The sequence below is a fragment of the Pelecanus crispus genome, chromosome 12 (genome assembly GCF_030463565.1).
Source record: "Pelecanus crispus isolate bPelCri1 chromosome 12, bPelCri1.pri, whole genome shotgun sequence".
Taxonomy (NCBI): Eukaryota; Metazoa; Chordata; class Aves; order Pelecaniformes; family Pelecanidae; genus Pelecanus; species Pelecanus crispus.
Window position 1 is genome coordinate 7,202,306 of NC_134654.1, and position 12,055 is coordinate 7,214,360.

The 12,055-nt window shown below is 51.2% G+C and overlaps 2 protein-coding genes across 4 annotated transcripts; one reads left to right on the forward strand and one right to left on the reverse strand.

The window, feature by feature from the left end:
• The first annotated feature begins 1,447 nt into the window (after nucleotides 1–1,447).
• PHKG1 (phosphorylase kinase catalytic subunit gamma 1) lies at nucleotides 1,448–6,477 on the forward strand. 2 transcript variants are annotated; one of them, XM_009482809.2, is made up of 9 exons: nucleotides 1,448–1,625; nucleotides 1,936–2,111; nucleotides 2,444–2,498; nucleotides 3,127–3,192; nucleotides 3,415–3,578; nucleotides 4,172–4,262; nucleotides 5,213–5,366; nucleotides 5,453–5,578; nucleotides 6,192–6,477. In XM_009482809.2, the coding sequence occupies exons 1-9, from the start codon at nucleotides 1,543–1,545 to the stop codon at nucleotides 6,441–6,443; spliced, it is 1,167 nt and encodes a 388-aa protein (XP_009481084.1). In that variant the 5' UTR covers nucleotides 1,448–1,542; the 3' UTR covers nucleotides 6,444–6,477. The 2 variants fall into 2 exon arrangements, with proteins under 2 accessions (XP_009481084.1, XP_009481085.1); XM_009482810.2 differs by having other exon boundaries at nucleotides 1,936–2,089; nucleotides 2,449–2,498.
• A 787-nt stretch (nucleotides 6,478–7,264) lies between these two features.
• On the reverse strand, nucleotides 7,265–11,955 carry SUMF2 (sulfatase modifying factor 2). Of its 2 annotated transcripts, none has more exons than XM_009482811.2 (8): nucleotides 11,793–11,955; nucleotides 10,746–10,860; nucleotides 10,093–10,137; nucleotides 9,726–9,876; nucleotides 9,128–9,183; nucleotides 8,591–8,675; nucleotides 7,883–8,048; nucleotides 7,265–7,550 (listed from the first exon to the last, which is right to left on the reverse strand). In XM_009482811.2, the coding sequence occupies exons 1-8, from the start codon at nucleotides 11,927–11,929 to the stop codon at nucleotides 7,445–7,447; spliced, it is 861 nt and encodes a 286-aa protein (XP_009481086.1). In that variant the 5' UTR covers nucleotides 11,930–11,955; the 3' UTR covers nucleotides 7,265–7,444. The 2 variants fall into 2 exon arrangements, with proteins under 2 accessions (XP_009481086.1, XP_075575799.1); XM_075719684.1 differs by having other exon boundaries at nucleotides 10,746–10,868; nucleotides 11,792–11,955.
• Nucleotides 11,956–12,055: the final 100 nt, after the last annotated feature.

Sequence of the window (12,055 nt, forward strand, 5' to 3'; positions counted from 1 at the left end):
GCCCTCATTAGCCATCCCTCCCAGCAGCAGCGGGCAGACGCCTAAAACACAGCATCGGTTCTTGTAACCAGGTCAGGACAGATACGCTTTGATAATAAGATTTAAATGTACTTAGAGATGCAAATCTGCCTGGGAGCATCGTGGCAGAGCTATTGCCACCTTGGACAGAAGGGCAAAGGAAAACCAGCAGTATTGGGGATCACCTGCCCACCTACTTTCTCTTTCTCCCCCAGCAGCAAGCTGTCACCCTAAAGTGACAATTCTGCTGCCCAAGCTTGTAAGAGCTGCTTTCTACACTAGCTGCTTGGTCTCTGTGTACGTTTGCAGAGCAGCTGGACCCGGACAATCAGAATTTCAGCAATGCTGTGTGCAGGAACAAGCTGAGGACATCCAGTTCCCAGGGCTTAAAGGGAAATGCTGGCAAAAATTAGTTATTTCCCCTCCCTTTATCAAAATACTGTCACACCACTCCTCCTCCAGTGATGGCAGCACAAATTAAAAAAAAAAAACAAACAACCAAAAAACCCAACCAGAAAAAAAAAAGGAAAAAAGAAATGGGACAAAAGCCTTTCAGGAGTTCTGGAGAATGCTGGCAGCTGTACGTGTGTGGCTGAGGAAACTTGCTCAGCCCCTGTCCTCAGGTTGGCTTGGCCCCGGCTGACCCCACGGTGCTGGCTGTTCCCAGGCACCCAGTCCCCCACCTGCACCCTGACCCGCCGAGCCCCCCACGCCGCTTCACTGACCCTTGCCACACGTTTTCGCTCCTTAGTCCTTTTCCCTTCACTTTAAATGCTATTTTTTCCCACCTTGTTCTCAGCCAAACTGTTCCAGACAACTTTGTAATCTTAAAAATAATCAGGAAAAAGAAGAAGAAAGAAAAAAAAAAAAAGGCAAGGCAGATTTCAGTGCTTTGCAGGGGTCTTTGGGTGGCGTTGGCGTGGGGTGATGTTTCTGGAGGCTGCTGCTGCTGGGGACCTTTGGCAGCATCGCCTTGCTACCGTGTGCCTTTGCGAGCTTAAGGTGCAGCTCATCCACTGCCTCCCCTACCAGTGCTCTCCCAGTGGGAGTCTCAAAAACCTAATTAAATTGCATTCCCAGGTGGGAGGAACCAAGAGAAGTGTGGCATAGCCCTTAGCACATGGTAAGAGCTGGGGGATGATGCCCTGTGAGCTGGGTGCAGGTGTTCTGCAGGAAGGGATGAGGTTTTGAGGTGCTGCGGTGCTTCCCAAAGCCTTGGCCCCAGCCAGGCTGCTTCTGCCCCCGGGGACAGCCAGGCTAGGGGTGATTCAGCAGGATTTCTCCTGTTGTCCTCAACAGGATCTCCACAGGGTCCTGAGGGCAAAGCTTTGTTTTTCCAACCAGCAAAATATCCCCTTTGGTCTGTGGTCCAGGTTCATTGTCCTCCTCCTCAAAGTTTTCTCCTCTGGAAGGGATCAAGGGTCCTTGCCCCTGGCGCAGCAACCACCCATCCTTGCTCTTTTCTCCTTGCAGCCCCTTTCTGCCAGCAGACGAGCCCAGAGTGCTGCCAGACAGGAACCAGAGATGACCAAGGAAGAAGACCTACCGGACTGGAACTCATCCAAGGAGTTTTATGAAAAATATGAGCCAAAGGAGGTTTTGGGCAGGTAAAGCTTGTTCTTGGCAGGTAAAGCTTGTTTTTGGCAAACTGTGATTTCACGTGCTCCAGTACCTGATAGGAACAGTGTCTCCTGGGAATCTGATATGAACAGGGCCCATAGCAGCATGGGGTTAAAAATAGCATGAAAGAGCACTTTCCACCAGCTCAAAACCTTCTGTCCCACTAAGACAGGGTAACAGAGCGAGACCCACTTGTGCATGAAAATACCAACCAGCCCAGGTGCTGATGGCACAGCCGTGAAGTTGGGCTGGATGGGGAGGAATGGAAACCCCCATCTTGTCTGTTGTCCCTGGCAGGGGGGTGAGCAGCGTTGTCCGTCGGTGCATTCACAAAACCACCCGGCAGGAGTATGCCGTGAAGATTATCGACATCACGGCAGGTAACATTTCCCCCAAGGAGGTGCAGGAACTGCGAGAAGCCACCGCTAAAGAGATTGACATTCTCCGGAAAGTCTCGGGCCACCCCAACGTCAGTAAGTCAGGCTCTGAGCATCAGGGCAAGGGGGGGTTCTGCCTCATTTATTCTTCAGGCTGTCCCCAGGAAGGGTTTTTGGGGTGAAATCCCTGGAGGGTCAGATCTCTGATGGTCCTAACACGACGCAGGGTACCTGCTTAGAGCATCGTTTGCTCTACCTCTGTGCACACGCCAGCAGTGCCCACACTGCCCAGGTTGTCTCCCAACCAAAACACTAGTGCAAATCAGCTCCTCATTAAATCAGTTAGCAATTAGATCAGCAATTTTTAGTCCGCTAATGGACAGGAACATGCTATACACTGTGCTCACCCCCCCCATGTTTTATTGCAGTCCAGCTGAAGGACAGCTATGAATCCAGCACATTCTTCTTCTTGGTGTTTGACCTGTAAGTACCAGCTTGCCCGTCACCCCAGCACCATCTCCCCAAGCCCATTCCCACTCTGCAGGTGGCCACCAGCCAACACTTGCCCCAGCTTTTTATGGCCCAAACAGGGCAAAGCAGGGGGACAACCGGCTCTTGCTTAAGGTAGAAACAAGCCTCGATTGCTGCCAGCCAGCTCGTTGCAGCCTTGCTGCCAGCAGTGTTTCCCCTCTGTCAGCGGCTCAGCGCTGCTCAGGTTTCCCCGTAACCTTTGGTGGGAGCTGTCATGCATCCCTGCGGGTTATTTATATGCCCAGTGGAACCAGGGCGCGCATGACACTGCAACTCCTGACGCTGCAGCAGTGCAATTGGCATCAGTGGAGGGGGGTGGCACCGGGAGAGCCCTGTCCCTGTCCCATCCAAAACCTGCCCTCTCCAGGGACAGCCTTTCCTCCTCTTGCCTGATGTGGTGTGGCAATATAGAGGCATTTTTACCCCTTTTTATTAACAAGTTGGCTTGTCATTTTGTGCAACGGGTGCCCTGGGGCTGTTAAGGGGCAGCGACCCCCGGCTGATCCTCCCCAAGGGCTCAGGGCTGGTTTGCTGTTGCAGCTCAGCCACTGCCTGCCTCTGTTTTCTCTCCTGCATGCAGGATGAAGAGAGGGGAGCTCTTCGACTACCTCACTGAGAAAGTCACTTTGAGCGAGAAGGAAACCAGGTAAGGCCAGATACGGATGGCTGAAAATCATGTTGCAAAAGCAGAACGTGGGTTTGAAGGATGACCTTGTAGCCGGCATGGCACCCATGGGCAAAACAGCACCCCAGGCTGTGCCCCTATGCCCAGACATAGGGGCTGAGCTGTGTGGTCCCTGTCCCTATCCCCGGGAGTGCGGTGCCTATGGGCTTTCGGGCTAGGAGAGGTGCTGTCACCCATCCCCAGGAAGATCATGCGCGCACTGCTGGAAGTGATCCAGTACCTCCACTCCATCAACATCGTCCACCGGGACCTGAAGCCAGAGAACATCCTCCTGGATGATGACATGAACATTAAGCTGACGGACTTTGGCTTCTCCTGCGAGCTACGCGAGAATGAGAAGCTCAAAGGTAGGAGGATGGCGAAGCGGGAGCAATGCTGCGCTGGCCTGTGGCCTCCCATTGCTGCAGTGCCCATGGGGAGTTGGTGGAGTCTCTCCAGCCCCACTGTCTCCTTGGGGCCAGTCTCACTGCCGTGGGTGCAAATTGGTGCCTGTCGGCTTGGGGTGCCCTCCCGCTCATGTATGAGCCTGGCTCTGCCTGCGGCACAGCCTGCACACGTCATTCCTTGCCATGAAGAAGCTGCTGCCCATGAGGAAAACCATCCTGTTCTTTCTACTTTTTCCCCCCCTCTGGTTGACTGTCATTTCTCCATTCATTTACTGCCCAACATTAGTTTTTTTTCCCCACTACTACCCTGTGAAGAGCCACATAACCAACAACAGGCATCCCCATCACTCTCTTCACTTACATTTTAGCTGATAAAATCCACCAAGAAAAGTCAACAGTGAGATGCACACAAGTTGCAGTTACTCCCTACAAGCGCCATCACCGCAAAGATCCCACCTGGGATCCAGACCCTCTCATTGCCTGCTCAGGGGTGGGTGGGGATGGCACAAACCCTCCTGAGTGGCTCAGGGGGATGCTCTACCCCATCTTTGCAGAGATCTGCGGCACGCCTGGCTACCTGGCCCCCGAGATCCTGCAGTGCTCCATGGACGACGAGCACCAAGGCTATGGGAAGGAGGTCGATATGTGAGTGAGACACCTGCCTTTCTGCCTCGCCCCTCGGGCTGCTCCCAAAACACGCACAGCAAGAGCTGTGCAGATGGGAAGCAATCTGAGTGTTTGGAAGGAATTAAATGATGCACCAAAAAATGCCCATGGGGGCCGTGAGGGGCTGTCCTGGTGACCAGGGGGCTGTGGCACAGAGCTTGGGGAGAAACAGCCTAGGGATGAGCCCGTCTCCCCACTTTGCCCCATCAGGGAAGGGGGGAAGGCAACACTTTCTGTTCATAAAAATCAACTCAGGGGCTGGAATCCAAGACACACATTTAAACGCACCCCATAGTGAGACACAAGCCTGAGACAGCCCCCAAGAGAGCAGCCAGCTCAGGAAAGCCCATCAGAGCCCAGTCTGAGCCCTGCAGGGACTTTGCCACCATTTCTGGTGGCTTCAGGCTCAGGTCTGCAGTGGTCAGAACTGTAACCAACCACTTGAAACACACCAGGGCATTTCAGCCCCTTTTCAGTTTAAATAGCTCCATTAAGCCCCACACCAGGACACTGCACACCACAGCCTGAACTGAGATGGCTCCCGAGCATCCGGCCTTACTGGCACCACTGTGTCCCACCCTCCCACATCCTCTTCCTCCCCTAAAAAAAACCAAGAAAAACCAAGAAAGGCAAACACCTCCAACTCACAGCTTCCTCCTGCAGCATCTAGGAGAGCAGCTCCCCATCAACTCAACTCAAAAACCTTAAACCTGAGGTAGCCCCTGCTTCTTATTACCCATCAGGGCCTAACAAGCCCCGGCAGCGAGCTCAGCCTCCCTCATCAGACACCACACAGGGCAGCATCCTCCTGGTTTTCCAGGGTGGGAATGTGCAGCACATGCCCACCAAGCTACCCTTGGGGCGCAGATCAGGCCGGGTGCCCCTGGGGTGCCACCCAGGGCTGGAGGGTTCTGCTGGGCTGTCCGCAGGTGGAGCACCGGGGTGATCATGTACACCTTGCTGGCCGGCTCCCCTCCCTTCTGGCACCGCAAGCAGATGCTGATGCTGCGGATGATCATGAACGGGGACTACCAGTTTGGCTCCCCAGAGTGGGATGACCGCTCGGACACTGTCAAAGACCTGGTAGGTGCTTGGGGATGGGAAAACCTTTGGGGGGGGTGGTTGCAGACACCTGGGACACCCCAGGTCAATCTGGTGCCCTTGTGCAGATCTCCCGGTTCCTGGTGGTGGACCCACGGCAGCGGTACACGGCTGGCGAGGCGCTGGCCCACCCCTTCTTCCAGCAGTACGACGTTGAGGAGGTCCGGCACTTCAGCCCCTTCCGGAAATTCAAGGTGAGGTTGGGTATGGGGGTGTCTCAGTACCCCGACCCTGAGCCTGGGAACTGCAAGGAGCCGAGCAGTGGGATGGGTTTCCCAGCTAAGCTGGGAGAAACTGGGAGTTCAAGAGGCTGATGGACCTGGGCTTTGGCAGGATGCAGCAGCCTGGGTGGAGACCCTTCTCTAAGCACTATTTTGCTTACTTTCTGGTACTTCCTAAGGGCTTTTTCACAGAAGAGAATTAAGTAAGAAAAGGGAAAAGCCTGCCTCCCCTGCAAATAAAAAAAAAAAATCACCTCTAAGGGGAAATCGATGAGCCTGACATCACATGGGTGCATGAAATGATGCAAAGAATCCTTTCCTTTCCCTATAGCCAGCCATTAGGGCAGCTCAAAGGTACCCAAAGTGGCATTTGGTGACACATTTAGGACTGGCCCACAGTTTTGACGTTAAGGGCACACTTGGAAAAAGCCTGTACTGCTCACGTGGGACTAAATACCTGTGCCAGGAACCGGGCTCCCTCCTGACTCCTCCACACGGATAGCAGCCACATGGGATGTGTTGGGGCTAATCCGGTTCCACTGTAGGACTTGCCACAAATTCCAGCCTGTTTCCTCCTCTGCTGCAGGTGATTTGCCTGACTGTCCTGGCATCGGTCCGTATTTACTACCAGTACCGGCTGGTCAAGTCGGTCACCAGGGAGCTGGTGGTGCGGGACCCATACGCCCTAAAGCCCGTCCGCAAGCTGATCGACGCCTGCGCCTTCAGGACCTACCGGCACTGGGTGAAGAAGGGGGAGGCGCAGAACAGAGCCGCCCTCTTCGAGAACACCTGCAAGGCCATTTTGCTGACCCTGGCAGCCGAGGAAGGGCTGTTTTGATCACTGCTGCATAAGCTGATGAGTTTGCTCAGATTTAAGGCAAGTAAAATCTTTGAAAACCAGCCGGTGATTTCTTTCACTTCTTCTTAGAGATATGGCTGGCCTCGGGTCAGGTGCAAATGCAAACCCAGCGGACAGCTGCAATTTGCCCCTGGGGTATGTCCCACTGTGACGGATGGATTTGGGGAAGCTGCCTCTAATAGAGCTGTAACCAGCTGCAGCTCCCGATGGGCTCGGAGCAGCAGATCTGCTTGGGGCAGGCTCAGTTCAGCCCTGGAGTGGGACCCTTTTGGGGCAGTCGCAGGTGGAGGAGGGATGAGCAGTGCCCAGAGGGGTGTTCTCACCCACCCGTGTGCTCGGGGCTTTGGTGGCAGAGCTTATGCGCTGGCTACAGCCAGTTTGTAGCCCTTATGCTGGCTGTAACACCTGGGAGAAGTGGGTCACTGGTTTGTGTCATCTATGCAGTCAGGAACAAGCACACACATGGTTTTGCTGCTGTTGAAGGGTCAATAAAGGTGCCTTGTTTCACTTTTGGGAAGGCTCGGAGGCTGGTACGAAGCTGGGACTCCCGAAGGAGATGGGGACTGATGTATGAGTCCCCCTTCCAGGGACATGCCCCCATCGCTCCCCCCAGCAGCCATCCCTCATGGAAGCCCCGTACCAGCGGTCATGGGGAGGCTGTAGGGTTCGCTTGCTCTGGCTGGAGCTGGAGGTCAGAGCAGCTCTGACCTGGTCCCACACACATGCACCCCTCTGCTTATTTAAAAAGGATGCCGAAAGGAGAGCTGTAATACCTACTACACTAAGAGGACATTAAAGACAAAACGCCCTGCCTGCCGTTCCCAGTCACTGCTCATGCCCAGATGTCCCAGCACGGAAAGAAATTTTAGCTGAAAGTATTTATTTTTCATTTTTAAAACTGTCTTGATGAAAGTGACTGCTGGGGGTTACTGTTCATCTCCACAGGAGAAAATGCCTTCAGGTCTTCCTGAGCGACCTCTTCAGAGCTCAGGTTTGGTCCAGCTTTTCTCGGCCGTGATGGGCGGGACGTCGGCAGCGCAGCGGAAGCTGAGGTTGTCAGAGGCTGAGTCTGGTGTGTTCCCCATTCTCATGGGGAAAAAGAGACCCAAAGTTAGGGATCCTTCCTAGTTAATGCTCACATCCTTTAATGTGACCCTCTATAACAGACTAGAAACATCTTCCACTTCCCTTGAATAACTTCAAGAAAAGCATTTAATCTAAATACTTGATGGAAAATACACATGATTTGAGAAGCAAGTAGGAACATATTTATAGCAGGAGAATTTTTAGCAGTATTTGTAGTATGTTTTCCCAACTGCTTCTCAGAAAAATTGAGTAGGAACAAACAAATGTCTTAAAATAAAACCAAGCCAGAAGAAATCACTGCGAAACAGCGCCTGGGCATTGCCCAGACCTACCTGGTAGTGACACGAGCTTTATGATTTGCAGACCCATCTGCAGTGTCAATCCACGAGGCACCTCTCAGGACATGCATGTTCTGAGTGCGCTGCCTCGATGAGAGCCCTGGAGTCAGGTATTCCGATGCAGTCCACTCCCAGGTGTTTCCCAGCAGATCGTAGAGTCCTGAGACACGGATGGTTTTGCATCAGGATTTTGAGAGCACGCTTGCAAGGGCTGCAAAAGCACTTTGGTGTATGGGAGGGGCGCGCAACATTCAAAGCATCACTGCAGGAGCTTGGTTTAATGGTGAGACTGGGAACCAGAAGCTCTTTATGGTATTGCGAACTGGCTCCTGTTTCCAACTCATCCTTCAACAAATCTCTCATTTAGATGTGCCTCATTGTTTCCCACCTGCATGAGGGCATGGCATCTGCTGCCCTCAAAACAACTTGCTCGGGATTTTCAGATAAATCACTTGGAAGTGCAAAGTAACTGACTGCTAATTAAAAGCAGGGGACGGTTTGGCACACTGAAGTGCACGTCAGCCAACTTCAGCAACAACCATAAACGCTTTTGCTGGGCTCAGTTACTCTGTAAAGATGCTGACATGATCCTATGTCATATCTGAAACCTTGCTACAATTACGGGATTTTATAGTTAGCGTTGAATGGATATTAGGAAGCAGATGCCATCCCCAAAATCAGGGTGGAATTTCTGCTCCATACCGTAGTTGTTCTGAGGAGGGAACGCTGCCACCGGCGAGACGCCGTGATAACCGTCTTCAGCCGTGTCGACCCGTGGGAAATCGCCCTGTGGGAAGAAAGATCACTCCGAGCAAAGACCCACCGTGGAGACAACACAAAGTCCTGCTCTTCAGAGGACTGTGTTACACTTAAATAATGGAAATTACTCTCCGTTGCAAATTAACTCTATGCACTATTTCTGGCTGAGAGAGGAGATCAACCATCTGAAGTTCTCCCAAGACAACCCCCTTTTCAAATAAATTTATGTATGAAGTTTTGATTGTGCATGAATTTTTGGTAGCACTGAAATCCTGGTTTCCCAGGGAAGCTGGGCCAACTCTGCTCCCTCTAAGGGTATTTTGGATAACCTACCACGAGCTGAGTTTCGGTACCCTGCAGGTAAGCCTGCACTGCTTCCCAGGACCACGCAGCCTGCGCAGGCAGCCACACACACTCTGTGGTTGAGTTAAACACCATCAGGAGAGCTCAGCATAAACGGGATGATTTTTAGGATCTTACCTGCCACAGATTGGTACGGTTCGGCTGAAACTTGTTTCCCCAGGGATACACCCTTTCTGCCAAAGAAGAAGAGACACCCATTACCCCTGTCACTCCAGCCTCTGCATTTGCCTATTTTTAACAAGGCTTTTATGACCGTCCTTTTCTGCTCAGCTCAGGACACCAACAGGGGTTATATGAATGAGGCTAGTCCCTCTAATCCCTACGGACACTGCCAAGGAGGCGAGGACAGGAATCAGCAACAGCTCCCCATTTACAAACCATCGATTGCTCCAGGGAGTCCCCCGGTCCCCCCAGCGATCCCAGCGGCTGCTTTATGCCACTATCAATGTGTGGGGGCAGGTGGGTCACTCCTTGCCCCAAACCCAAGAAATGGTATTTTTAGCTGGCAGAAGTGCTTTGTTTAGGAAAATACACTAAGACCATAGATAAGCCACTGCTTCTTCCTATATTACTAATTTGACTCCCAGGCCAAAAGAGGTGGTTCAGCCCCCCAGATTAACCTCCAAAAACATCCCTGGATGGAGGTTTAGATCTGGTAGGACTAATGTTACTCGATGCCTCAGTTTGGAAAAAGGTCAGAGCTTGCGGTACATACGCTCCAGTCCTCCCCTGGCAGCAAATTCCCACTCCTCCTCCGCCGGGAGCCTTTTCCCTTTCCAGGCGCAGAACGCCTGCGCATCGTTCCAGCTCACGTGTAGCACTGGGTAATCCAGCCTGTCCTTTATGCTGGAGCCAGGACCTGAAGGCTGGGAAGAATTGCATCGAACAGATTTTAATTGACTTTATAAACTTTTCAATTGAAAAGGGAATAAAGGACAGAACAGACCAAGGCAGGGAATATGCAGCAACCAGAGATGCTATTTTCCCCCCCCCCCCCATTTTCAGTCGATAAGGTTCAGCACACACTAACATGGGCACGCTTCCAGCATGGAGAGTACTCACTGCACCAGGTTTTTACTCACCTGTCGCCAAAAAGCCTTTTCGATGGGCAGCCACCAAGGGGCAGACTGGGAAGAGAAATGACACCAGATTAAAGCTGAACCGGTGACACCCCCCGCTCCCCCAACACCATCCTACAGCAGCGTGTGTAAAGAAGAGTGCTTGTTAGTCTGGAAATGGTTAAATGCTGCAGTCTCAGCTGGGTTATCACGGGCATTTTGACAGTGCTTTCCAACAGGGTAGAGGAGTCTGCTTTTAAAAGTGAAAATAGATCAAAAAGCCCATGCTGTTTAGTTTTTCTATTTTAAGGTTTGATTAATAAAGTACTTTGAAAAGCACTTTGCTCTGGTCCCAGCTCACTGGAGCATCTCATCAGTCCAGTCTGACAGTGTTTGGAGAGGATGTAAGCAGAGGAGCGCCATAAATCAAGCCAGGCTTGACCCTGCTGCTAGTTTCAAAAGCAAAACAACCCAAGACTAAAGAAAAACTACTGAGAATGGCCAGACTCTGGACTGAGAGGTAGCTGCTACTCAGCGGAAAAGCAATACCAGCAAGGGTCTCCCCTCCTGGTTTTTTTTTTTTTTTACTTAAAACAGAGAGTTCAGACAGGGATGCGATCAGAAATACCATCTCCATCATCATCACTGAAATTCATCCCCATGGGATTTAGATTTACCTCCAGTTTTTGGGTGACTTTTTTTTTCAGCTCTTCAGATAAGAAATCCTCAAAGACAAAGCTCCAGCCAAATGCTTCTGCTTCTGTTTTGTATTTCTTTTCTCTAACAAACTCCCTGGCATAAATACAACACGCTCAGGCATCTTGGTAAGAGTTCTTCAAGAGTCGCACCACCAAATACAGCGATCTGCACATGCAACAAGTTCAGAGCAAGGCAAAACGTACACCAGAGCAAGGCAAAAAACACGACACCCTGTCTGCGGAGAGTCCCGGCTCCTCCCCGGGCACAGCTCCAGTTGGTTTGATACAGATTTAACAGATAAAACAGTCTGATTTCTATCTGTTCACAGATCTGACAGTTTTTATGTTACCTATGTAGGTAAACTCATCCCACACCCTGGTCTTCTATAAAATGTAACAGTTGCACAGATCAAAAATCCCTTAAAGCCACTAAAACCTACAGCTGCTGTTAGTTAAGTGTCCCCAAAATGCAAAAAAATGTCACACACTGCTGAACAGTGGTCTGTAAAAAGGCTTCTATAAAATACATAGAGGAGTGGTCCTGTATTTACAAATGGAAATTGAAGCTATAGGAATCTGAAATCTGGAACAGCCCTATTAGTAAGAAAAAGACACACACACACACAAAAAAGCAGGTTTAAAAAAAAAAAAAAGAAAAAAAAAGAAAAAAAAAGGAAAGAAAGGAAAAAGGAAAGAAAGGAAAAAGGAAAGAAAGGAAAAACAAGAAAAAGGAAAAACAAGAAAAAGGAAAAAGAAGAAAAAAAGAAGGGATAAAAAAGGAAAAAGGAAAAAAAAGGAAGCATGTTTGCAAGCTACACTGGTAAGATGCTTCAGCCCGCACCCGCAGAGGTGATTTATCCCGGGCAGACACATTTTTTTGTTCTAATGAAACTGCCGGAGCATCCAAGCGTTGGCCTTCCGACCCGCCCAGCCCCAGAAGTGCCGGCACCAGCACCGCACCCTGCCCGCGGCTGCCCGAGCTGCTGAGGCCCTGCGAGCCAAGCGGCCCCAAACCTTGGCTCTTACCTGAAATCCCTGTTCGTGACGGGGTATTTGTCGATAGCAAAGGGCTTCACCGTCACCTCCCTGACGGGCCCCTCTTCATTCCTCTTCTCCCGGGAACCGGATCCCATCTGAAACTTCCCCCCCGGCAGCTGCACCATGCTTTCATCCTTTCCAAATGCTAGAAGTGAAGAAATTCAGTAGGAGAACTTTCATTTTTAAACATGACCGCAGAGGAGAGCGTGCATGATTTACCAGAAAGTCACTTTACGTACTGGAAGTAGGGT

Excerpts from the sequence above, each read along its gene's own strand:
- PHKG1 (XM_009482809.2), top strand. The coding sequence starts at position 1,543 with ATGACCAAGGAAGAAGACCTACCGGACTGGAACTCATCCAAGGAGTTT. Across the intron at positions 2,499-3,126 it reads TTCTTCTTGGTGTTTGACCT|GATGAAGAGAGGGGAGCTCT; the intron begins GTAAGTACCAGC and ends TCCTGCATGCAG. Across the intron at positions 3,579-4,171 it reads CGAGAATGAGAAGCTCAAAG|AGATCTGCGGCACGCCTGGC; the intron begins GTAGGAGGATGG and ends CCATCTTTGCAG.
- SUMF2 (XM_075719684.1), bottom strand. The coding sequence starts at position 11,929 with ATGGTGCAGCTGCCGGGGGGGAAGTTTCAGATGGGATCCGGTTCCCGG. Across the intron at positions 10,138-10,745 it reads AAGTCACCCAAAAACTGGAG|TCTGCCCCTTGGTGGCTGCC; the intron begins GTAAATCTAAAT and ends TTCTCTTCCCAG. Across the intron at positions 8,049-8,590 it reads CCCTCCTCAGAACAACTACG|GACTCTACGATCTGCTGGGA; the intron begins GTATGGAGCAGA and ends TCCGTGTCTCAG.